General features: G+C 36.1%; 3 protein-coding genes and 1 pseudogene across 6 annotated transcripts; 2 read left to right on the forward strand and 2 right to left on the reverse strand.

Annotated features, from left to right (window-relative positions):
* Nucleotides 1–2807: 2807 nt before the first annotated feature.
* Nucleotides 2808–4675, forward strand: LOC121236488. 2 transcript variants are annotated; one of them, XM_041132939.1, is made up of 2 exons: nucleotides 2808–4125; nucleotides 4192–4675. In XM_041132939.1, exons 1-2 carry the CDS (start codon nucleotides 3114–3116, stop codon nucleotides 4395–4397), a joined length of 1218 nt encoding a protein of 405 aa, XP_040988873.1. In that variant the 5' UTR covers nucleotides 2808–3113; the 3' UTR covers nucleotides 4398–4675. The 2 variants fall into 2 exon arrangements, with proteins under 2 accessions (XP_040988873.1, XP_040988869.1); XM_041132935.1 differs by having other exon boundaries at nucleotides 2811–4675.
* A 6323-nt stretch (nucleotides 4676–10998) lies between these two features.
* Nucleotides 10999–13030, forward strand: LOC121265321 (probable 3-ketoacyl-CoA synthase 21). The gene has a single exon (XM_041168906.1). It carries the CDS (start codon nucleotides 11264–11266, stop codon nucleotides 12620–12622), a length of 1359 nt encoding a protein of 452 aa, XP_041024840.1. The 5' UTR covers nucleotides 10999–11263; the 3' UTR covers nucleotides 12623–13030.
* Nucleotides 12894–18423, reverse strand: LOC121265300 (eukaryotic translation initiation factor 2 subunit gamma-like). Of its 3 annotated transcripts, none has more exons than XM_041168877.1 (9): nucleotides 18270–18423; nucleotides 17109–17313; nucleotides 16886–16947; nucleotides 16162–16274; nucleotides 15980–16082; nucleotides 15344–15571; nucleotides 15042–15260; nucleotides 14155–14415; nucleotides 12894–13531 (listed from the first exon to the last, which is right to left on the reverse strand). In XM_041168877.1, the coding sequence occupies exons 2-9, from the start codon at nucleotides 17212–17214 to the stop codon at nucleotides 13229–13231; spliced, it is 1395 nt and encodes a 464-aa protein (XP_041024811.1). In that variant the 5' UTR covers nucleotides 17215–17313; nucleotides 18270–18423; the 3' UTR covers nucleotides 12894–13228. The 3 variants fall into 3 exon arrangements, with proteins under 3 accessions (XP_041024811.1, XP_041024820.1, XP_041024828.1); XM_041168886.1 differs by having other exon boundaries at nucleotides 17109–17237; nucleotides 18270–18396; XM_041168894.1 differs by lacking the exon at nucleotides 18270–18423 and having other exon boundaries at nucleotides 16886–17001; nucleotides 17109–17248.
* A 2931-nt stretch (nucleotides 18424–21354) lies between these two features.
* On the reverse strand, nucleotides 21355–26407 carry LOC121240231 (annotated as a pseudogene).
* Between the last annotated feature and the right edge of the window lie 85 nt (nucleotides 26408–26492).

The following is a 26492-nucleotide window of genomic DNA, read 5'->3' on the forward strand; positions in this document are numbered from 1 at the left end:
GACAAATAAAGTGAAGATCCCTAGGGTGAGAATTATCCAACGGCTAATATGAGAGGATCGAGCATCGTAGCCTCACGGGGCTAGATGAATCATGAGATCTTCATGTTACTCCTGTATATCTTTTGTTTAGGTACCTAAAAGGAATAGGCCGTGGGCGTGGGATACACACTGTAGAGGTACGTGCGTGTGACATCTTGTTCACAGCCTAGGAAACATTTTTTATGCACCGAGAAAAAAAAAAAAAAAAAAAAAAAAAAAGGAAAAGCTTTTTTTTACCAAATAAATATTTGATTTGATGAGTAAATTATTAATTAATTTGATGTTTTTGCCTTTTTTTTTTTAAATAAATAAAAATTTATTATTATTTATAAAAAATTCTCAATTATTTATTACTTTTTATTATTGTTCATTATTTTTTTAATATTATTAATTTATTTATAAATCATTTGGTATCACCTCAGCATTTAAACATAGCCTTACAGTTGAGATTTGTCTGATTTATTTTTACAAATTATTTTATCTCATCTAATTATTACAATTTTTTTAAATTTCTATATAAAACATAATAAATAATTTTACTTTTTTAAAAATTTATAATAAAATTATATTAAAATTTTAAATTTTAATAATATTTTATTTAATTTTTATCTAAAAAAATGAAATTTTTGTGAGATAGTAAAACTTACTCACAAGTCCCGATCAAGCTAGGGCCCGAGAATAACGGTGGGAATCACTTGAAGTTGAAACTGCAGCGAGTCAAGGTTAAAGCAGCAGCAACAGCAGCTATGGACGACTATTGACTATGCAATTCCTTCCGCCAAGGCCAAGCCCTAAAATCCACACATACCACTATCCGCAAACGTGCTTCTTGTTTCATGCTGCCTACATTTGGCATCACCCAATCTATTGCAGGCCATTCACCATAATATGAAAAACATCCAAACCTGCAGTTAAGGTTTGTTTATAACGTATTAAGGTAGATTTTATTTTATGAAAATTATTTTCTCTTAATGTTTTTTAATATATCTACCAGTGTTTTAAATTTCTTATCGTACCGGCCGGTACGACCGAAATTTTTCGTTTCGGCCGTCCGCCCGGTACAGGTACTATACGTGTTCCGTACCGGCCAAAATATCGACTGTACCGGCCTGTGTTTTTTTTATTTTTTTAAACTACAAGCTTATTTTTTAACCCCCAATTCAGACTAGACTATTTATAATTTATATATATGTATTTATATATAATTTATTTATTTATAGACTATTACTTTGGAATATAATTTTTATATATATTTATATATATAATTTATTCATATATCGACTATCCCGAAACGTTATCCCGAAACACTATCCCGAAACAGTACCGGTATCAAAATATTTCATTCCAGTGCCTTGACCGATATTATCTACGGTGCTAAGGTAATAAGGCAGGCCTATGATATTTCAAACGACTTGTCGTCTTGCAGGTGTATGTTGTTGGCCTGAGATTTAGCAATCAACTGCACCATTACATGCCGTTTGATTTTTGAAAATGAAAAAATTCTTACCATGTAAGAAAAATAATGTTTAGAACGCTGAAACCATGAGCATAATTCACCTTAACAGATGTAACTACCAGCCACTATTAAGAATATATGCCAAGAAGCCTGGTTTGGTTACACACAAACGTCCAGACCATCTCATCTCATATAATCATTATAATTTTTTTAAATTTTGATATAAAATATAATAAATAATTCAATTTATTTAAATTTTAAGACAAAAATTATATTCTAACAATATTTATTCAATTTTTAACTTTTATTTCATCTCATTTCATATAAACAAGATGTATTGAAGCTTTTTATAATAGAAAAGCAAATAATACCTATAGTATTTTTACAAAACAATATTATTTTATAAGTTATTTTATAAAAATGCATTCCATTTAAAATATGATTATATATATATATATATATATATAAAATGTTGTGCTTTAATATTAGAAATTTAGAAGTTAGATATGTTAAATAAGAGGAATATTGTTTTAGACTGTGCAAAAACCGTCTTTAAAAAAAAAAAAAAAAAGTAAATTTGAAGTTTATAAAAAAAATTATATTTTTACCAATCAACTTTATCTTTTTTAAAAAAAAAAAAGAAATATGTGGAACTTACGTAAGATATTTTATTTAATTTTATTGAGTTTTGTTACTCATCATTCACATACATCATATTTATTTATATTATTATTTTTTATTTTAAAAAATTTAGTTTTATTATTTTTAAACTAATTAAATTTTTCTACTCATCATTTATATATTATATATTTAGTAAGAGAAAAATAAAAAATTATATATAATATGTAGTGTAAAAATAATAAATAAAAATTTTTAATTTTACTAGTCAAATAAGGAGAGAGGCTGATGAAATGCCGTTATTTATATACTGTTTAAAAAAAAAAAAAAAAACCATTCTTATCCGCCCATCTCTCGTGTCGTGACTCGTATATGACTGATCCATAAAACAAGAAATCATGTAGAATTGTAAAATTAAAGAAAAAGACCAGACATAATTAATGTATTCCAAATCTAAAACTGTAGGGTGGGAAAAAAAGAAAATATATTTGTCCACTCCCTCTTAAGATTTGTTGATGTTTCAACGTTCATTTCTCAAACATGAGCATGGAACCCACAGATGAGAGAGAAGACGGGTGATGAAAGAAGTACGGACAAAAAAGAAATACTGTGCAAACGTAGAGAACCTAGAGGTCTCTATGGCCAGCCTTTTATGGCCTCTTCTGCTTGGGCTGGTGCGAGGATAGCTCTCTCAAGATACTGAAGTCCTGCTTGTCTTCTTTCACACTTTTTAATATCTGGGTAAGTCAGTCTTCCACGTGCTCCTGGGACTCTCCCCCAGCCAGTTCTCTCTCTCTCTTCCACCCCCCTCTCACCCTTACTTCAATGCCATATTTTTTTCTCACTCAATTACACTCTCTGACCGACTGTTTTCCTTTTGTTTGCTTCTCTCTAAAAAGCTAAGCAGCGAAAGGCATTCAAGGTTTGAAAAAGGGGGAACAGTGAGAGAAAGATATCTAGGATTGGAATCAAAGATTTCCCAGAGAGCTGAAAGAAGGTGATGATGGAAGGAATCAAAGGACTAGGGGGTGGTGGAGGAGGAAGAGTTGGTGTTGGTGAGGAAGATATGGGGGATGGTATGCAATGCAGTGACCATCCCTACAGAAACAACCCAGGTGGGATCTGTGCTTTCTGCCTCCAAGAGAAGCTTGGCAAGCTGGTCTCTTCCGCTTTCCCTCTCCCTATTCGTGGCTCTTCCTCTTCTTCGCCCTCTCCTTCTTTTAGATCTGATCGGAATGGCGGTGTTGGTTCTTCTTCCTCTCTTTCACTCTCAATCAGACCCACATCGACAAAAGTTATCAACGATGGTGGAACCAAAGATAGTCATTATCATGAGTATTATACGAGGCGGGCCCGGATCCCTTTTCTTTTGGCTAAGAAGAAGAAGAAGAAAGTTACTACCATAGCATCATCGGATCGTGCATCAGACATCGTTTTCAAGCGAAGCAAGTCCACCGCAACCCCTAGGAGAAACCGGTTCTTGGATGCTGATGATGGTGAAGACTTTAGCCCAAGAAAAAAACGAGGCTTTTGGTCCTTTCTTTACTTCTCTTCTTCTTCTTCTGCATCCTCTTCTTCTTCAAAGCCCAGTGCTTCCAAGAGCGTGGACAAGAACTTCAGAGACAACCCCAAGATCACAACTTTAACAGCAGCAGCAGCAACAACAAATGTTTCAGTGGGGAAGCAGAAGGAGAAGTGTCTGGGGTCCTCTCTGGGCAAGAAAACTGACATTGTGGAAGATGATGACAGTCCCAATAGTCAAGCCACCGCTTCAGCCTCGTCCTTTGAGCGTAAGGTTTCAAGATCCAGATCTGTTGGGTGTGGAAGCAGGAGCTTCTCCGGTGACTTCTTTGAGAGAATCTCCACTGGGTTTGGGGACTGCACTCTAAGGAGAGTGGAGTCCCAGCGGGAAGGCAAGCCCAAGGTCTCCACCTCGGCCGTGCACCGCGGCGGAGCTGGCGGCGAGCACCATCACTGCATGAAAGAGAGGGTCAAGTGCGGCGGCCTATTTGGTGGGTTTATGATAACTTCCTCATCTTCTTCGTCATCTTCCTCTTCTTATTGGGTGTCTTCTTCAGCTGAGGAAATGAACGGGAAGCAGCCTGGAGGGCCACTTGTGCATGGTCGGAGTAAGAGCTGGGGTTGGGCCTTTGCTAGTCCAATGAGAGCTTTCGGCAAGCCTTCCTCTAAAGATGGGAAGAGAGATATCATCAGAGAAGCTTCAGATAAGAATACTACCCCCAACTTGGCCGCCATTCCTTCCTTGCTGGCCGTGAGAGGCTAGAGATCGATACTAGTTCTGCCTTTGGCTTAATACACATTTTCATGTTACTTGTCGATTTCAACTCCATGTTTATCTCTGTTTGTGTCAATCCCATTATTAATGTCACACTTTTTTTTTCTTTTTCTGGGTTCCATTTTCATTTTACTTCCATTTCGGGGAGGCTTAAGTGATAATGGAATAGTACCAAAACCTAGTGAGTGTGGCGTCGTGGATTATTGCTTAGTAAAGGAGATGAAACTTCACTTATTTCATCAGTACTACTACATGTGATTTGTTGGGCATGTGTGTTATAATCTTGAATTCTTTGTTGGGTGTGTTCTGTAATCTGCGTTGCTGTGATGTTATGGCAAAGATGTGTGTTTTTCAATTAAATAATTAAATGTAGATGATGATGGTTTGACTGTAAGTTTCACTCCCCACATGCGCACACATGTTTGGTGGTATCAAACACACTGGAATTTCTAATCCAATCCCATCGCTGCTGGCCATGTTATTGACCTCTAGGCTCTTTGATATTGACTACCTTCTAGTATATTTAAAAATACAATCTGGCGATATTCTTTTGATGGAAAATACTAATTACTTACAGCGGAGTTAAGATGGTGCAGTGGTCATTTAATCATTGAGTTCAACACTCCTGTCGACAATAGATACATGTCAGAGTTCTTTGTAGCCATATGGTTGAACAGTTGACAAAAGTTTTGTAATGCTTGCGCGCACCACGTACGTACAACACAAAGCGAATACGTACAACATTAACTATTAAAACTACTGTCATTAATCTTTGTAAAAAACCAGCAAAAAGGTTAGTTAATGTTGCATTCGGTATTTGCAAAACATGTCTTTAAGTTTTAACGCATTATGCAATCCAAGAAAGAGTGCGCGCAGTTCATCTCAATTATTTTGATGAAAAGCAAACGTAGAATTCAAAGGAAAAGTTGGAGACTTGAAGGGGAAAGAAATATTTTTCCTTTTGATGTGGATGTAATTAGAAAAAGAAAATCTGAGGACTCATGATTGTGACATGACTTGTCGATTAAGTACACCAATTGCAAAAGAACAGAAGAAAGCTGCTTCGCAAGAAACAGTGATGACTGATGGGGTAAGACTATTAATGTGGTATATATGTACTGGACCACGAGACCTGTACTTTCAAGTCACGGGGTTTTGCCTTTCCCTTTGGACCTAATCCAAGTAAAAAGTGGCTTTGAATCTTTTGATCTCGATCGATCCATCAGTGAAGTTAATTACTCAACCCAAAACGCTTGTACCAGTGCTGAGATTCAACTAATCATACGCAATACTTGAATTAATATAAGAAAAATATTATTTTATTCACTCAATTTACCTCTTTATTTTAATATTTCATGTATTTTATTTTTTTTTAATTTTTTTTCCTTAATAGTTGAATAAATGACTATTAATATATTAATATATTTTTTAAAAATATTTTAAAACGTTAAATAAAACGTTTAGTAACTTAACGGTCAAATAAAACGATGCTATTAAAGTAGTAGAATAGTACCGCTCTTAATACAAATACCAAATAGGAGATGATGATCAAGAGCCCGAGAGATTAGTAAGGTATTTGCTTTCTTCTATATTTTATTTATTTTTACGAAAAGAGTAACAAATAACAATATATCAATCCAATTTTACGTAGCCAGGTTTTTTATGAATTTATAAGCTTCTAATTAAAATCCGATGTCGGATTAGTAGGGAGACAAGTTGAAAGGTCTCTGCCTATATACAAACAAAGAATGAAATGTAACAAAAGACAGACTGCATTATTATTCTTATCCAAAATAAGGAGTAACCAGTTCATCGTGATCAGCTGCCTATATGCACCATGAATGCGAAGTCAGTCATTGCCTTTCACGACGAAGAGGGAAAAAAAAGTAAAAGAACAAGAAAAAAAGTCTATAGCCTGATAAGTTCTAGCCAGAACAGGTTCCAGAGTACGTCCAAGAACAGCACAGAATCCTTCTGAATATGATAACCAAACCACATGGGTTCTGCATATATACTCTACCCTGTGGTTCAACGGCATTTCTCAGCTGCTTGATTGACGGGCCTGTAGTTGCCAGCCACAGAGTCATCGCGACACCATGCAGAAGAGGCCCCGGATTCTTCTTCTTTAATCGCAGCCCTCCGATCTTGTGCTTTCCCTACCACTGCTCTCCTGCACCCTCCTCCTGCAAAGCTTGTCGACACCAAGTCATGTGATGCGACTGCATAACCTCGGCTGTCATATCACCTAAAATGACATTTTTGTTCTTAACAACAATATATAAATATCTGCTTACGTTACCCATAATCCCAACATTTTAAAAAATATATTATTTCGCGGTGATAATAACTTCTCAGAAAAGAAACAACGTGCATGATAAGTCATTTGATTAGACGAACGGTAAGAGCATTGATATATGGAAAAATTTTACTGCAATTAAGTTTGTGCATCAATTCATCTATTAATATTAATATATAATATATATATTTAATAAAACGACGTGAATTAAAGATAAAAATAATTTATATGATATAAGAAATTTTTTTTTTTTTTCAAAATTTTTTTATTTTTTTTTAAATTAAAAAAATCATCGATACACGATATAATACACGAATTCACTTATATCTAGCAAAACTCTTGATATATATACAGTGACACACGTATATTTCAAGTCATAGAAACAATGCAACTCGATTTTCCGGAGTGACAAAAAAACTGTCGGGTCATAAGATTATCTCGAATCTTGTAGCTTGGGTTATTGGTCATTGAATTCTCCTAATGGGGGCAGAGGGAGCTGGCTGGGCCTGCTTCAATTTTCTACCAATTGGGCTATCGCTTCATACTTATCTATTAATGAGCAGGAGATGAGAGGTTTAAATAAGGTGTCGTTTAGATTTGAAGATAAGTTAAAATGATTTAAGATGAGTTGATATGAGTTTTAAATAGTAATGAAATGAGTTGAGATGAGTTATAAATAATAGTGAGATGAGTTGAAATAATTTATAAATAGTTGTAATTTATTTATGAATTGATATGGTTTTAACTTTATATTAATGTTATTTATAAATTATTCATAAAGAAGTAATAATAAATTATAAATTACCCAGGTACTTTTTTTTTTTTTAATGAAGTGAATAATAAAAATTTTTGGATTACAATAGTCTTTTCTAATGAAATTTTTAGATTACAATAATCAAGTTGCACAGTTAAAAGTGGAAAAGTTGAAAAGCAACAGTCATAAATCACATTTGTCTTATGCGAGAGTTTGCTGAGATGAGTGTGGTTTGACAGACCACTTTACCGTACGAAATCATCCTCACATATTCGAAGTCATCCTCATATATTCGAAGTCACCTTCGAATCCAAACAGCCCCTAAGAGTAATATTATATATCACACTCTAATTTTATTTTGATAATATTTAATGATATGTAGCACATTCATCACTCTTAAATAAAAAAGAAGCATGCAATAAATAATCACTTAATGGTGATAAATGTGCTACGTCATACTTAGTTAGATGAAAGTAGAATGGTAGTATGGTGTATAGAATTTTTCTTAAGATATATTTTTCTTTTGAAAAATTCTATACATTACATTATCATCTCACTCTCAACCTATTATGTAAGATGTGATGCATTTATCATCATTAGATGATATTTTATTAGATGATTCTTTATCATCTAATGATAATAAATATATTACATCTTACATAGTGAGATAAAAATAAGATGAGAATATGGAGTATAGATAAAGTAGCAAAACCGTAATCTTGAAACAATTAAGTTGAACAATTTATATCCAAAATATTTTGAACCAAGAATATATAAGTACGATCAGATCAGTATAAAACTAAATGAAATCAAGCAATAGACAAGTTTGGTTTTGAGTTTACAGACTAATTAAATGATCATCGCTCAAACTCAATATAGGATAGGATGCATTAATTATCGTTGCCGAGAGAAATGTATACCCACACCACATGGTCGAGTACAAAAAACTAGCATATGTCTAGTACTAGTCTTTCTTTTTTCTATGCCACTGGATGTCGGAAGGGTAAAAAAAATAAAAAGAAGAAAAACCAAATAAATGTTTCTGGGTAACTCACCGATTGATAGAGAGGGATCGACCTTCTGCAAGTGAAGCAGCAAGAAGCTTATAGCCTGAGAGAGAGAGAGAGAGAGAGAGAGAGGGGGGGCCATTTTATGTGTGTGTGTGTGTGTGTGTGTGTATTGTTGGGTCCTGAAGCTGCTGCAGAAGCTGTTCTTCTTGGAATGAGTATCCAAGAGAGCAAAAACAGGACTTCCGCAGCAGCTATATATATATACATGCCTTCTTTTCTCGCCTGCTCGATCGCTCTCTCTCCCTCTCGCTCTCTCTGTGTAGTGGAGTAAAGAAAACTAGGGTTTGTGGGTGCTTATATATATATAATTCAAAAAGTAAGGGGCGCGAGGCGAGGCCACCAAGTTTGTTGAGAAGTCGTGAGTGGTTTCCTGGTAAACTGGAGCTCATGTCCCACTTCAACTTCGTAGATATCCTCTTCTTCTTTCTTAGTGCAGGTTTGGGGGTTGAGATGAGAATTTTATATTTTATTTGAGAGTTTAAAATATTATATTTTAATATTATTATTGTATTGAGATTTAAAAAATATAAATTGAGATTTGAAAAAGTTGAATTATTTATTATATTTTATATGAGAATTTGAAAAATGTATAATGATGAGATGAGATGAGATGAAAATTTTGTGTCTCCTCCCATCTCCCAAACCTGTCCTCGATCTTTCACTCATTCAACCAATAAATAAATCAATTGTTCTTTTTAGATGAATCAGTCTTCAATGGGCCCCATTCTGCCTGTTGAGGCCCAATCATCATCCAGCCCAACTGTTTGCATGTTTTTATTTATATCACCTCAAGTTCTCTCTTAAATGGGTTTAACTTAATTCAACTGTAATTATGGAGCCATGTAATCATTTTGAAATTTTATACCTAAGGTTTTTTCTTGAATACTTTCGACCATGCGTGTGCTAGCTACATAGGTAGGTACGATTTCTTTCTCCGTTTACGTATTTTCAACACAATTATCATGAGATCGCATGCATTTAACTTTGAAAGTGATTATAGAAAGGAAAGTGTGTAAATAGAATTCAATATCATCATCCCATCAAAACCTTTTACATACCCAATTCCTTATTCTTCGTGCATTGAGTGGTATGTTTGAAAAAAATGCAAAGCAACATGGAAAATTGGCAATGCATTTCCTCACCAAATTTGTCGTTTTTAGGCACCGTACGTCCTTAGCCGACCTTGCACATGTTCTCTCTTTCTATTTATAAAATAAGGAAAAGAGTTACCTCCGTACAAAATTTTTATAAAATTAAATTTATAAACTGATGTAAATTAATGTGATATGTTGAATTATAAAATTCAAAAACTAATACGTGGTTCAACACATCAAAGCAAATTCAAGAGTGACTAATACATTAAAAATTCAAGAGCTACCCCCCTGCAGGCTGCATACTAGTAGTTCACTTGCATAATGTTTAGGGAAAAGAGTTATTAATTTTATATTCTTTTAAATTTTCCGACTGTATATAATAATAATAATCTGACTTTGTAGTTGCTTGAACGTAATCTTTTTCAGTTACTAGAGCTACGTGCTCTGATCTCTTGGTCAACACATCAAAGCAAATTCGGTTGCTTGTAGCTTATGTCTTAATTGGCTGATGTATTTCTATCATGCAATATTACTCGTAATACATCTATGTACAAGTATATTTATTGGCACGTCAAAATACGAAGCCTATGACATCAATTTCTCAAAAAGGAAAGTACTTGTATTTTGATTTTTTTTTTAAATATATATTACACTTCCATTCTATTTTTATTCCACTGCATTGCATTAATGTAGCAATATCCATCAGTTTCTAAATTTATTATTTTGAAAAATAAAGACTAAGGGCTGATTTGGTTACACAAAACTAAACTATCTCTTACAATCATTATAACTTTCACAAACTCCTACACAAAATATAATAAACAATTTAACTTTTTTAAATTATAAAAAAAAATTAAAAAAAATATTATAATAATATTTTATTAAACTTTTAACAAAACATCTCATTTTATTTGAACTGTGTAACCAAACTATGCCTAATTTAATAGTTGAGAAACGAATTAACAATATTTCATCGACATAGAGTAGAGTGCGACGAGAGCAAGATGTGAGTGCATAGTATAACATAAGTTTTGGAGTAAAATACACATGTATAAGCTAAAACACAACATCATGCAGCAGCCTGAATTCGAATTCGATTTGATTAGTATAACCATAACCTCTACAGCAAGGCAAAACGCGTTCAGCTCAAAATGGCGTTTCTATGAGTTATCCATTTTTTTATCTACAACAGGTCGGGAGACGATACCGTATTATATATTGATTCAAAATTCAGGTCATGTGCTTTTCCACACATGGATTCCGCGTGATCGACCAATAACGGTCACGCTGTTGCTGGAATATAGAGGATTAGGACCAGAGTTTGTGTTGTTAAGATTAGTTTGAATTAGCAAATAAACACAATACATGACAACGAAGTAGCCCTGCGTGCATGACTTGATTCCTTGAAAAAAGCATTTTTAAGGATGTGGAATGCTCTTATGTCTAAATTACCTTTACCTGTAGGTCTCTCTTTCTCCTCCTTTATCATGCACCATCTGTATGTAGTAGTATGCATCATTCCTTATACCTCCCTAACTCTAGAGCCCAAACGCATTGACATATGCAACTGAATGTCGTGTCAATCAAACAGGGCATAATCCGATTCTAGTACAAACAAAAAACAAGTCTAAACTTCCTCCATGGCAATGACCCTACAACATGTACCCAGCCTCCCTGAGCTCATTGTCTTCTGCATCCACCCTTTTATGATGGTTCTCGTTGCAGGAATACTTGTCCTATACCTCATATATAAGAGAAAAGTCGCTGTTTATTTACTCGACTTTGCTTGCTATCGACCACCCAGCTCTTATCGGTTACCAATGTCCATGTTTGTAGAGCATTTCGTTCTTGATAACATGGATCCTGAGAGTATTGCTTTCCAGACCAAGATCCTAGAGAAATCTGGATTCAGCGAGGAAACTTGCATCCCTCCCTCTGTCAGTCAAGTACCACTAAGAAAATCGCTCTCTTCTGCCATGGAGGAGGCTGAGACGGTAATGTTTTCGGTGGTTGCGGACTTGTTTAAGAAAACCAACACCAACCCTAAGGCCATTGATATTCTTGTTTCAAACTGTAGCCTATTTTGTGCTACGCCATCTTTCACTGCTATGTTAGTTAACAAGTTCAGGATGAGAAGCAACATTATGAGTTTCCACCTCTCCGGCATGGGGTGTAGCGCCGGAATCATATCAGTGAGCCTTGCAAAAGACCTGTTGAGGGTTCACCAGAACTCCTTGGCTCTAATTGTCAGCACTGAGACCCTAAACCAAGACTGGTATACTGGCAAAAACCCATCCATGTTGCTTACTAACTGTCTCTTTCGAATGGGGGGTGCAGCGGTATTGCTGTCAAGCAGGGAACAGGACAAGAGCAGGTCAAAGTATGAGCTAAAACACCTTGTTCGAACAAATAAAGCACAAGATGACATATCTTATGCCTGCGTCTTTCAAGATGTGGACTTGGAGAACAAGGTTGGAGTATCAATATCAAAGGGGATCCTAAATGTGGCTGGAGACGCACTCAAGGAAAATATTGCTGCCCTGGGACCTCTGGTCTTGCCATTTTCAGAGCAATTGAAGTTTGGGTTCTCCATATTTTGCCGGAAGATCATGTGGAATACAAAGCAAAGGAGTATCTACGTACCTGACTTTAAGAAAGCTTTTGAGCATTTCTGCATCCATGCAGGGGGGAGAGCTGTGATTCAAGGAATTGAAAAAAGCCTACGTTTAAGGAAACAGGATGTTGAGCCCTCAAAGATGACTCTCTATAAATATGGGAATACTTCGTCTTCTTCCATTTGGTATGAGCTCTGTTACATAGAAGCGAAGGGGAGGATGAAAAGGGGCGATAGGGTCTGGCAAATTGCCTTTGGGAGTGGGTTCAAGTGTAACAGTGTAGTGTGGAAGTGCGTTACAGACTCAGAGTTTGAGATAGCCGATGCATGGAACGATATCAACAGATATCCATTACACGTACCTGATGTTGTAAAAATCAATTGAATGTAGCTGCCAGGATATTATCATCCCAGCCTCTTCAATGCAAGTTTGAACTGTTTCCATTTCTCGTGCTAGACAGGAAAGTGAATTATCTTACATTTTTATGTATATTCTGGCATTTAGCTCACATGTGCAAACAGCAAATTCTTCAAATTCTGGTTATTATGCATATGAAAGTAAATGGTAAAGCAAGACCATCAAATGAAAGCCGGACCTAGAAAATACTCAAACATAAGCCAAATTAAACATCAAACAAAGGGACCACAGAGGGAAATTGAGGCCAACCATTTGCTCACCAATGAGGCTCAAATTTGCAAACAGCAAGGAGAAGCAAAACATTGAACAGAACAGGGGAAACCTATAAGAAACAGCCTCAAAAATTAAAATGACTCTACTCCAAAGCTAAAAAAAGAAAAAACAGTGGTCAGCACAACAAAACACAATCCCAAAAGAGAATAAACAGAGCAAATAATGACAATGCAAACAATGTTTTCTTCTCCACCTGACAAAAATGGTTCCCAACAATTGTCTATCTTCCCACATTGTTCCTTAATTCCCTTTTAACGGTTTAACTGGTTCTTCTTCTGTCTACCTGTTTAGGGATTTAACTCAAATTGGGCAGGGTGGGACGTCAAGGGTAGTTCCAGCTTGAATCTGACCCCAACCAATAAGACGCCAATGCTTCTCAACTCGTCGACTAAGGGCAATCTTCTCCCCTCTGCTGGTGCACACTGGAGATGTGAGTTGCAACTTTGCCAGATCATTTTTTACAGCAAGGACTTTAGCCCCTGTAGACATAGATCCTATGTTCAACATTAAAATCTCTTGCTTGATTAACTTAGAGACCTTTCCCTGTCTCTCTGTGCCCTTAGTCCTGACACCTAGAAGCCGCCGCAGCAAGAAAAAGTTCACCTGCAAAATCACATAATGACACGTAATCAATAAGGCGTTACTTATCATCCTTAACCAGATTTTTCTTTTCTGAAAACGGTCCCCTACAGCATATGGAGCAGCAAAACAGTCCAACAATATCTAGGTTTTACTTGAACTGAAGGAATGCCAGAAGATACATTAGAGTATCACCACTCAAAATCTGGAAAAGAATCTTGAGCCCTCAAGAAGCTCATTCAAATGTTTTAATAAATCAGGCATCATCGATGCACATCAATGGGTTTTTTCCCCCTGACACACTTGCGTTAACCACCGCTAATATTTTTTTTGATAAGTAAAAAATTATATATATCAAAATGAGAAACCAAGTACACTGAATGTATACAAGAAAACACCTTGCCCAAAATGACCCAAAAAGCCCCTAATAACCACCGCTAATATTTAATAACTTGCCCGTTCAAAGTTTGACCAAATCCATTTGACAGCAGCAAGTATGAGATGCATTGGGGAGACTGCATATCACTTGCTTAATAACTTTGAAGTGAAAAAAAAATAACAAAAAAAATGATATTTGCACATTGATACAGGTACCAAGTTCACCGGTCAGGAGACCATCAAAAGAAGCTTTCAAACTATCTTCTTACCTCAAGCTCAACAAAAACTTCTGGGAGTGATCCAACTTCACCAAGAACTTGACCCACCAACCTATCAGCACGTGTTAATGTGGGATCCATTGTCGTGCCAACCCCAATGAGACCTCCAGGTACAGCAAATTGCAGCTCATTTTGCTCAGCATACAATGAAACTATTCTGGAATATATTGGTGTGCACCTCATGTTCCCACTCTCATCTTTAACAACAATCCCAGGGCGAACCTCAATAAATTGATTTACCTTCAAAACACCCTACAAAAGAACAGTTTCAAATGGGATACCAACATACAATTGGTTTCACATATCCAACTCCTAAAACCATATTTGCAACTCCTAAAACCATATCCAACTCCTAAAACCATTTGAACAGTTTCAAATGGGATACCAACATACAATTGGTTTCACATATCCAACTCCTAAAACCATATTTGCAGAAGGTGGCAGAAAGTTTCCATTACAGAGTTCAAATAGTCAGTGGTCCAAACCAACAATAAAGGCAGACAGGAAAACTAGATTTCTGGCATGCTTCAAGAAGTTATAAACTAATACAAAATTGAAGAATAGGTTGTAGAATCAAAAGCGAGAATAATCAACAGTAGAAATACAGCCCAAAGGACTAATCAAAACAGAAATGCATATTATTGCTTTATGACCTTTTTCCATCCTGGTGAAATTTAAACGTTTTAAAACAGTGCCAAGAAAGTCCATATGTACATTTTTGGTGCTCATGATACAACCAATAATACAAAATAACATGGACCAAAATACTTGAGAAAATCCATGTAAAAACAATTAAAGATTCATGTGCCGATAAAAGGCATGACCACAATTTAACATGGTTTTAAATTTTGGTACAATTTAATAGAGCAGAAACATACCCTGAGAATACTTCCACCAGCCACGCCACCTCTTATCTCATCAACCTCAAAACCAGGCTTATTGACATCAAAAGACCGGATTACAATCATATTTGGAGGCGACACAAAGTTCCTTTCTGGAATGGGGATCTTTTTCACAATATACTCGCACACAACATCAATATTATACTTCAGCTGTGCAGAAATTGGCACCACAGGTGCTCCATCAGCAACAGTCCCCTATAAACAAAAGTCAACCAACACTATTCAGCACACTGAATAATGAATTGTTTTTGCATCAAAGACAGCCTACAAGAACTTACCTGAATAAACTTCCGGATCGCCTCATGCTGGTTGATGGCTACATTCTCCTGAATTAAGTCTACTTTATTTTGAAGGATGATTATATGTTGGAGGCGCATAATTTCGACAGCAGCCAGGTGTTCGGAAGTTTGGGGTTGAGGGCAGCTTTCATTGGCTGCTATTAGAAGTAGAGCTCCATCCATAATTGCAGCTCCATTGAGCATCGTAGCCATGAGGATATCGTGACCCTGTCGAATTGGTTAAGAAACCATCATATCGCCATGAGCTCAAGACCAAATATATCATGATTTAGCATCATAATATGATATGCAAGCACAGACTTCCACTAAGAAAATTATCTCAGAATAGAAAGAAACACGGCCTCCAATAGGATTGACAACACATGAAAATACTTCCAACAAGGAAGCACTTATACATGAGCTAAGGCTAAGCATGTTCAAGACTTCCGAAAGTAGGACCTTCCAGTTGCAAAATTTAGGAATACCATGTATAGAGCACATCATGGAACCTAAATTACCTGAGACATTTTTTTTTATCAGTAAAAAGCAGGTTTTAAACTTGAGATATATTATACCCAATCATACAACTGTACATACAAACAATAATTGTTAATAATAAGCATTTTAGAATCTTACTGGGCAATCTACAAAGGAGACGTGTCTCAGCAATTTCATTCTGCTGTTTTCAAACCCTGGCACGTCGCACAGAGGACTATCTTCCTTCCCACTTCCATAAGCCCTATATCAACAATGTAACATATCAAAGAATTCTGCTAGCTAAATGAAAATATAATTGAACTCGTTGAATAGTTACCCACTTGTAGCACATAGGTCGAGGGCACCGCTCATCTTCGCATTTGTAGATCTTTGCATTAGCATAACCAAGCTTGATGGTAATGTTGCGCTCCAACTCATTTTTGAAACGAACAGTCTGGGATGATTGACCAAACAGAGGTATAACTCCAAAATTTTACCATTTAGAGTTTGTAGCAAGGAAAATTTTGATACATAGCACTCCAAAGCTTGTTTTTTTCCTTATCTAAACTCAAACTTTAATAATAAATAACGGTCAAGCATAGGTTTGCCTCAATCAAACAAAAGAAATCAGACCAGCGGCATCCACTCCATAGTGGATAAATACCACTAGACCAAGACACCTTAGCTTAACCAGTGAACGTTCACTAAATTTCCAGCGGGACTGTTAAAGAGACTCAAAAAGTGTTGAAATATTCAGATTTCCCATTCCCATGAAAACTAAAGAATCAACATTTGTCTGGAACAAGCTCAATTAAGATTATTGAGAAGTACTTTCCTTGTCCAAAAGTGACTGAATGGTATTTAATCCTTTCACTGGATAGAATACAGTTCTACAGTTGACTAAAATTTTGATAAGTAGTTCCATAGTTGAGTAAGATTAATATATGATAACATGAATATATTGAAGCATACTATAACTGCAAGACCTAAGGATTCATACAGTTAATGCTTACAGAAAGAAATGCATTGCAAATTAGAAGCAGTATCTATATTAATATTAATCACCTGAACACCAGATATCGCTTTTACAACTGTGGACTTCCCATGTGCCACGTGACCTATAGTGCCTGATATAATGAATTTAGTCCCAAACAATCAGCGTCAGATATAAATTTTGGGATCTACAACCAATCACCAACTAGATGAATGAAAGTTCAATCACGCATAACTGCTGTGGTAACCAACAAGTGAAAGGAGGCTTTAGCTTTTCATAGGGAACAAAAGTTACCAATATTGATTGTAGCCTGGCGAGATATAACCTCGGGTGAGAGTGGATTTAGTTTCATTACATCCAGTTTGCTCAGGTCTTGCTCCATCAAACCTTTCCGCGACATTTTGACTGTTTATAAGGGCCCCACTGACGAAAGAATTGGCTATTTGCAAGCTCTCAGCGAGACAGTACCAATGTACTTTCACTTCAAAAACGAAAGAAACTACACCAGAAAATATCTTAAGACGATTAAGCAGAGAACAAAAAAAAGATAAAAAAAAAAAAAAATACAATGCACCTAATTGTACAACCGTGCTTGCATATATAAATTGGTCATAAAATAAGTAATTTAGGCTGCGTTTGGATGTTGAACTGAGTTGAGTTGAGTTGAGTTGAGATGATAAAAGATTGTTAGAATATTATATATACAAGCACGGTTGTACAATTAGGTGCTTGCATATATATTATATATGATAAAAGATTTTTAATATTTTTATTATTTTGGAATTTGAAAAAGTTAAATTGTTTATTATATTTTGTATTGGGATTTGAAAAAATTGTAATGATGAATTGAGATGAGTTGAGATGGATTAAGTTTCCAAACGAAGCCTTATGCTCCCTAAGTAGACGCTAATACAAAAACCACAAGGAATCAACAATCAAAAAGCAGGAGAATAAAATCTTATCAATGGCTGCACCAAAGCCTTCAAGACTACAATCCTCTAATCCCCTAATTTCCACAAATCCTTCCAACAAGAAAAAAAAAAACTCACACAAAAACCCAATGGAGATAAAGAAAAAAAAAACTATGTCCAATTCTTCAGCCAAAAAAGACTAACAAAAGTAAGTTAAAACCAGCAAATCTCGCAAAGAATCGGTCGGTATTTTATTATAATAATCATTATCGTGATGGCGAGCATCTCTAGACTGATTCCATCAACCACAAACGATTGTCAAAACCCTAAATAAACCCAACAAACTCCAGTATTTAACTTAACCCTAATTCCCCGGACAATCCTCCTTATACTTCATTGACAAAACATTATATTGCCAGAAAATCTAAACAAAAAAGCGCATGAATCAAACACCGGAAATCGGAAGCTACACCGGCCACAGAGTACATAGAAATGTCTAACAGAGGCAAGAAAATAATCCCAGAGAGAAAGAGGGGGGACGGACCTGGTTGGTTCAATCGAGGGCGAGCCGACAAGGGATAGCTGAGTGGGCTAGAGGTTCTCCGAAGCTCTTTGGGGGGTAGCTGAGAGAGGTTTGAGTGAGTTTTTGTACTGGGGATATACCGTTATAGGGCGTTTTACCTATGTTGGCTGCGTTAATATTTAGAGGACTATTTGGTAATCTCGTGTTGAAAATGGGAGTATGCCCGGTGCAGAGCGGGCGGTCCAAACTCTCTTGAGTTGTGGGTCAGGGTCCTCAAAGAATCCTTTCTTAGAATCTGATGTTCAACTTCTTATTTTGTATTTGTTACACATTTTTATTTTTTATTTTTACAGATGAGATATGATTAAAATTAAAATTAAATAAAATATTATTAGAATATATTTTTTAATATTATTTTTATTTTAATATTTAAAAAATTAAATTATTTATTTTATTTTATATAAAAATTTAAGAAAATTATAATTATTAAATAAGATGAATTGTGACAAACCTAAATATAAAATTTATACAATGTGCAGTATTTATACAGTACGTATTATTCTTTAAAATTTATCAGACCTTTTTCTTTCGGTTGCCTTCCTATTTGTTTTGGGCCGACAATCGAAGAAATCCTAATATCTCATTAATGGGCTTGTTACAATCATCATAATGTTGGCTGTGCACCCTAAATAATCTTGTTTCTTTTAAAAGAAAAAATTGCGATGAAGTGAAGCATTTAAACGTGTATACATGTATTATGTCTTGCAGAAGTTTTGACACCAAACTATTATGAGTTATGCAAGATTGGTGGGCAAATCTCGAAGGAAGGCTTTTCATATTATTGTGAGTAAAGTAGAAAGCAAGATTGGAAATTAGAAAAATAGATTTTTATCTCAGGCTGGAAGGGAAGTTCTGATCAAGGCTGTGCTTCAATCAGTCCCTACATACTGTATGAGTGTGTTTCTCTTGCCCAAAACCTTATGTTAGAAGCTGAATTCTTTAATCTCCAATTTCTGGTGGAGTGGTCTGGAAGATAAAAATAAGATGCATTGGAAACCTTGGTATGTTTTATGCACTGGTAAGCAAAAAGGAGGATGTGGGTTTAGAGACCTTTTTGGTTTCAACATGGCTTTATTAGCTAAACAGGCTTGGAGATTCCTCACAGCCCCAAACAGCCTTCCTAGCAGAATTTTTAAGGCAAAGTACTTTCCCCTCATCTTCAGTGTTGCAAGCAAACTTGGGGTCAAGACCTTCCTATATGTGGAGAAGCATTTGGCAAGCCATAAGGATTCTTAAAGATGGTCTCATCTGGAGGGTGGGGAATGATAGCCAGATTCACATATAGCAAGACAAATGGATTCCAAGGACCAACTCAGGTATGCTTCAATCTCAAATTCAGACTTTGGGTCCTAATGCTTTGGTTGAGGAACTAATTGATAAACAGAATGCTTGGTGGAATGTCCAATCGGTACAGTCTATTTTTAATGAAGTGGAGGCTGCTGCAATTTTACAAGTTCCAATTAGTGTGTTGGGAAATCCAGATAGATTGGTATGAAGAGGGACTAAGAATGATTTCTTTTCTGTCAGAAGTGCTTATCATCTTTATATGAAAACAACTTGCAGTATCTATGGTGAGACCTTTACTCGAGCTGAGTATGACCCTTGTTGGAAAGAATTGTGGGATTTACCTGTTGCTAACTCTGTCAAGAATTTCATGTGGAGAGCTATTTCAAAGTCACTCCCAACTAAGTTGAATCTCTAGAAAAGAAAGGTGATTGAGAACAATTTATGTCTTATCTGTCTATCAAAACCTGAATCCACTGGGCATATTCTATGGGCATGTCCTGCTGCTATGGATGTTTGGTTGATGGGTGATAAGATTTTGCTAGAAAATGGCTGTTACTGATGTTGACTTTGCTCAGATTTTTAAGCAGGTGCTTGACAAGTTGCAAGGAAGAGATCTTGCTTGTTTTGCTTATGTGGCTCGTTCTTTATAGCATAGAAGGAATTCCTTAATTCATCAAGGGTAGTTTACTTCACCCTCTTTTTTGTTTCAGCATGCTGTCAATGAATGTGATCTATATCAAGAAGCTATGGAGGCCACCACTTGTCACTTTGTCTTAGTTTCAAATGTTGCAGTTCGATGGAAAAGACCACCTGAGGGGTTTATAAAAATCAACTGGGATATTGCAGTGCAGAAACGAGCCAATAGAATTGGCATTGGCATTGTGCTTAGAGATTGGGAAGGGTCTGTATTACTAAGCTTGATGAAGCCTATGTCTTTTTGTTCAAACATTGATATGGCTGAAGCAAGGGGGTTGTTCGATGCAGTTAAGTTATGCAAGGATCTTGGCTTGCTTGAGTGCTTATTTGAGGGAGATTCTTCAAATGTTGTCTAAAATACATAATCAAAGAGACCTTGATTACTGTAACAATCCTATCATTGCAGACATTATACAACTGTTGGAGGGTATTGATTGGAGGGTAAGACATGTCAAGAGGAGTGGCAACCAAGTAGCACATGAACTTGCAAGGGTAGCAATGCTATTAGATGAAGAAAGAATTGATATTGATTCTATTTGTTCTTCTATTTGTGATCTTGTAATGGCTGATTGCCAACATTATTCATAAATAGATCATGATCACTTATATTTCAAAAAAAAAAAAACCACTAGATGAATGCGCACTTCCATTATAATTGAGAAATGCATACAATTTCAAGAAATAATCGTTGCACCCTAACAATTTCTCACAATTGACATACCAAAGGACCATGTATGATGTTATTGATACTGAGAATTTGTCTATCTTAAGCCCCGGTTTGGATTGAAAATTCACCTTAACTCATCTCATCTCATCATTACAACTTTCTCAAATTCTCACACAAAATATAATAAACAATTCAATTTTTGCAAATCTCAAAATAATAATAATATTAAAAAATAATATTCTACCAATATTTTATTCAATTCATCTAAAACCATCTCAACTCATCTCTTAATCCAATTTTATCATTCTAAATCACACTTATTGTCATGATACACTTAAATATTGTGATACCTAATAGACGGGTCTAGAGATAACAAAATTTACGACAAAGAACAATATTTAAAAAAAAAAAAAAAAAATACAAATGCACATATAGATAATAGGATTAGTCTACATATACACAAAGAGAAGGGTCGCTCAATCGCTCTCATAAACGATCTTTTCTCCTGGGGGTTCTGAGATTTGTCATTAGATGCTGCTAACTTTATTCTTCAATGTTGTCGAGAGAAAGCCAAGGCGTTAGCTAATCAAAAGGATTCATTTTATTGGATCTTTATTTTCACTGCAATTCTCTCTTTCTTGGATGCGCGTAGCCATCAAGAAGTGTATATTTATACCAAGGACGTAATAGTATCTGTGTTTCCAACATGAGTAGTACTACCGTCTTTGAGGTCACCGAATATACGCTGTCGAAAGTCTTCCACCATGAGAGGAAGTCCCTTGCGAAGGGATACAGTCGGCTGCCATCCAAGAAGCTCTTCGGCCTTGGTAATGTCTGGCTTCCTCTTATGTGGGTCATCCTCTGTGTTGGGCCTAAACTCTATCTTCGCATTGGGATCTATAGTCTCTTGTACCACCTGCACAAACAATATCCAATTCACTCTTCTTAGCTTTAGCTTAAATGAGAAATGATTGCTCTATAAATAGATTTTATAAATTGAAGTGACTTAATGCGAACGTTCATTTATAAAGCTCTTATTATTGTTAAACAAATCCGGCGCATTATGTTAAGCTACCTCAATTTTGTGAACTTCTTTTTGTAAGATCTCTATATAGAACTAATAATTTTAAACTTTTCGCTGCACCTGTGTGCAGAGATTATCTAGCAAAGAGAGATTTATGTGTAGTAAAATTGGGGGAATTTAATAATGAACAGAACCTGAGCAAGTTCGAGCATGGTGAATTCACCAGGGTTCCCAAGATTGAAAGGACCCACATGATCACCTTCCATCAGCCGCATTAGACCCTCCACCTAACATTGTTTTGTGCAAATACAACACAAATCATCAATTCTCATGTTCACCATAAATAATGCGTAATGCACTGAGTGAGCAAGTTGGAGGACATCACAGACCACTGCAGTCAGAAAGCCTACCCCGCAAACCCCAACCACCTGCCTTCCGGCCACGAAGCCACGGTCTTTTTTTATACAATTCGCAAAAACACAGACATACACACACAAGTAAAGGAAGAAAATATCTTATCTAATTAAGACAGTGAAAAGGAAACATCAAACAGTCACCTCATCGATTATCAAACGCCATCGTACGTATTTTGATTCAAATCTCCTGCAACTAATTCGAATTATTCTTTCTAAAAAAAGGGGATACTTGCATGCATTCTTGTACACAAGGTAAGAAACTTTATTCCCCCAAGGAATAGAAGACACCCAGTAAATGATCCCTCCTCTCACTTTTCTTGTTTAGGTAAATAATTTAATTAAAATAAAATGATATATGTTTTTGGATGAACAACAACCTTCACTAGTACTTAAACCACCAAGGAAAATGATTTTGATTTTGACATGATATCCAAGTAGCTGCTAGCTAGTAGAGAACATGATAACTTTAAACATCCTAAATAATTGATAGCCATCATAGTTTATATCATATTGAGCATTATCCGGTCGTGTTTTGCGTACACAGAACACCGACATCTGATCTGCTATTCTTTTATATATTCATATTTTGCTAGCTACATATGACCCTCTAATTAAGTTTTCTGACAATTCCAGATGGATTGTTGACACTAGTTTATGAAAACATTTAGGAAGTTCATTGACTTTTCAAATTAAGATAATTTAAAATGCGTACGTCATCATGTATATCTGTATATCGTGTCTTTTGAAGAAACCTGATAATGGGAAGTAGGTAATAAATAGACAGAGAGACAACAAAGTGCCACTAAACAAGCAGATGGATTCAAAAGTTTGGTTTAATACGATAAAGGTAAGTTAAGGCATTTAAAAAAAATGTGGAAGAGGATATCCATATGAATATTGCAATATATAAATTTTTATTGTTTATTTTAATTTTTTACAAAAAAAGCAATTCCACTTACCAGATCCGAAACGTATTGGAAGCTCCTGGTTTGCTTCCCATCGCCGTAGACAGTCAATGGCTCCTTCCTTAATGCCTTTGCAATTAATGTATTAATAACATAAAGAATCCCCATATATAAATTGTTAGCACTATCTTAAAAGACTTAAAACTCTTTAATTATTGTGAATAATTAGAATAGAGAAAACAGAGACAGAGAAATATAAAAGAAAGAAATTATTAATATATGTATGTATGAATGTATTATATAAAGATTACCTGAGCTACGAAATTGCTAACAACACGACCATCGTCTATGCACATACGTGGCCCATATGTGTTAAAAATTCGAGCAATCCTCACCTGTAAAACATTTGTAAAATTATTAAGATCATTACTTGGTGCATTTCCAAGGTCAAAAGAAAAGGCTGTGATGAGTACTCCCTCCCTCACCCCACTTTATCTGGCCAAGATATATAATTGTAATTCCTCAGATATTCTTGAAGCTTCGAAGATTAACGGTCCATCATGTATTTGAATATTAAAGTTTAGGAATAACAAGTAAATATGACCTCAATGCCCAGGCCTCGGTGATAGTCCATGCTTAAGGTCTCTGCCGTGCGCTTCCCCTCATCATAGCAGCTCCTTACTCCTGCCATGCCAAGATGCACACGTACACGATGATACCAGAATCATAATGAGTAAAAAAAAAAAACTTAATTGAATGAACTAACCATTTCAATTATTGTTAATTATAAGCTATCATATGTTCTATGTTGAGCAAAGGTTACTTTTTATTCAAAAACTTGTCATCTCCAATCACGCTGTTTTGCCACTACTTAAACGTATAAACATTTAAAATTAATGCATAATATTAATAGGTGTAACATTTGGGGGATCGATCAATGACCATAATTATGATCAATAATTACATTTCTTTTCCAAGTTCATTAGATAAATCAAAGGAGTATGTTTCAAGAACTCAATATGCATGGTTCGAACTGTTAACAATGAACTACATTAAATCATATATCCGAATAGAGGAGATTGTCTTAGTGTCTAATCGGTGAACATGTACTATTGTTAAAGTTAGGGAAGATAAAGAGTAATGATCACTAAGTGACCTTTTGTGTTTTGATTTGTGGTATTCCTATTGGATTAAGGTTAGCAATTTTCCTTTGTAGTCTTGCAGTTCATTTTGATACATGGATTTAGAATTTAGGATGATATGTAACTCCCAGGTATCAAGTTGTAACTACGGTTTTCTTCTGCTAGAAATGAGGTTAATCAATAAAATTGGGGTTCCGTCCTCTATAAAAAAAATATCATCAAGTGACAATAAAATTTTACTGATTTTAATGTTTTAAAAACTTTGAAATATCAAAACTTGTGGGATAAGAGAAAGTGGGAGAGCTTAGTTCTTACCAATGGGGTTGACATTGCCCCAGTAGGTCTCGGCCTGAGGATGCTGCAGAGGATCACCGTACACCTCACTGGTGCTGGTTAGCAGATACCTTGCACCCACCCTTTTTGCCAGTCCTAGCATGTTCAGCGTCCCCACCACATTGGTCTTGTGGCCCCCTAAAAGAAACAAAGTCAAGGACCCCAAAACAGCACCCACAACAATAAAAGGACACAAAAGCCGTTACAGAAAGATCATAAAATTTCTGCATTGAATTTAACAATATTTTCCTTTTGGGATACAAAAATGGTAATTCACAACAGGAAAGTGATGTTACATGATTTTTTCCATGATCATGTGATTATGGTAGCACCTTATTAAGAATAGGATTGGAGTGTATAGACAGCAAAAAGTTGTAGGGACTCCAAGACAAGTTTGAGTCATAGCTGAAAATAACTCGTTGATAAATTCAATGAATCCCAAATGCCAATAATCTAAGTGAATGTATATACAAATTTGAACTCAAAAGTTAGAAGATTCCAAATCACTTGCTAAGTTCACATATTCAATGACTACTATTTTGCCATTAACCAAACAGAAAATACGGTGAGTATATAAATGCTATTGTCATGTGTAAAAAGTAAAAAGAAAGGATATGATGGTCTTGACCGGATTGTACTTGTAATGCACCGGAGAGGCAGGGCAAGCGAGATGGTAGATCTGATCAACCTCTAGTAGAATCGGCTCGACGACGTCATGGCGGATCAGCTCGAACCTGGGGTTCCCGAAATGGTGCACCAGGTTGTCCTTCCTCCCGTGAAGAAATTATCGACCACGATCACGCTATCTCCCCGTTCCATCAGACGGTCCACGAGGTGGCTCCCCACGAAGCCGGCCCCACCAGTCACCAACACCCTCAGAGTCTTCCTCTTCAGCCCCAGCGGCAGTTTCCCACCCACATTCACGTGCCCGAGTCCGTAGTCATGGTGCTGGTGGGTCTCGTAAAGCACGCGCCCAGTAGACGGGAGGATAGTCGACTCCTCCGACCGGAAAACCGGGTGGTCTGCGGGAACCAGATGGAATCGACGGTGATCTTGATCCCGCGGTGGCACGAAGCTGAAGAAAAGCGTGGCGATGGCGATGCCGAGGAGGACAAACAGGAGGCGCTGCTCGCGGAGAATGTAGAGAAAGAACGTATTCGTGGAATTCTGGAGAGGCTTTCCAGGTTTTGGAGAATGAAGATCGTTGGGTCTTTCAGGGTTTTGGTTATGGTAGCTTCTATGAATGAGCTCGGAGTTCATTATTTTCTACGAGATTTGAGAGGGCGGAGTTTGTTTCTAAATGCGAAGAGAGAAGACAGGTTTTTTGGGGAGAGTTGAGGGAAGAGGGGTGGGTCTGAGAGTAAAGTTTAGGTTTTGAAGAGGCAGGAGAGGAGGAAGAGCGGAGCAGTGGGGACTTTATACCTCTACAGTTGCATTGCATGCATGAAATTTGGCCGTATATCGCTCCAAACTTAAAGGCTTGGCTGCGTTATCTTTCCTTCTTTCTACCTTTCTTTTCGGGTTTGGAATGTGGTGTGTGGACACCTGGTCACTTTATCTGCCGCCGGATCCTATATAAAAGCGTCACTGCTGCCTTCAGTCTTTCACATAGAGAATAACTTTCCGGTCATGCTAACAGGCCGTCCAACTTTTATAGAAAGCGTACTGTTAGTTATAAGTTTTTTATTTTTATTTTTTGTTTTAATTTTATTTT

Source organism: Juglans microcarpa x Juglans regia, chromosome 1D (genome assembly GCF_004785595.1).
Source record: "Juglans microcarpa x Juglans regia isolate MS1-56 chromosome 1D, Jm3101_v1.0, whole genome shotgun sequence".
Classification (NCBI taxonomy): domain Eukaryota; kingdom Viridiplantae; phylum Streptophyta; class Magnoliopsida; order Fagales; family Juglandaceae; genus Juglans; species Juglans microcarpa x Juglans regia.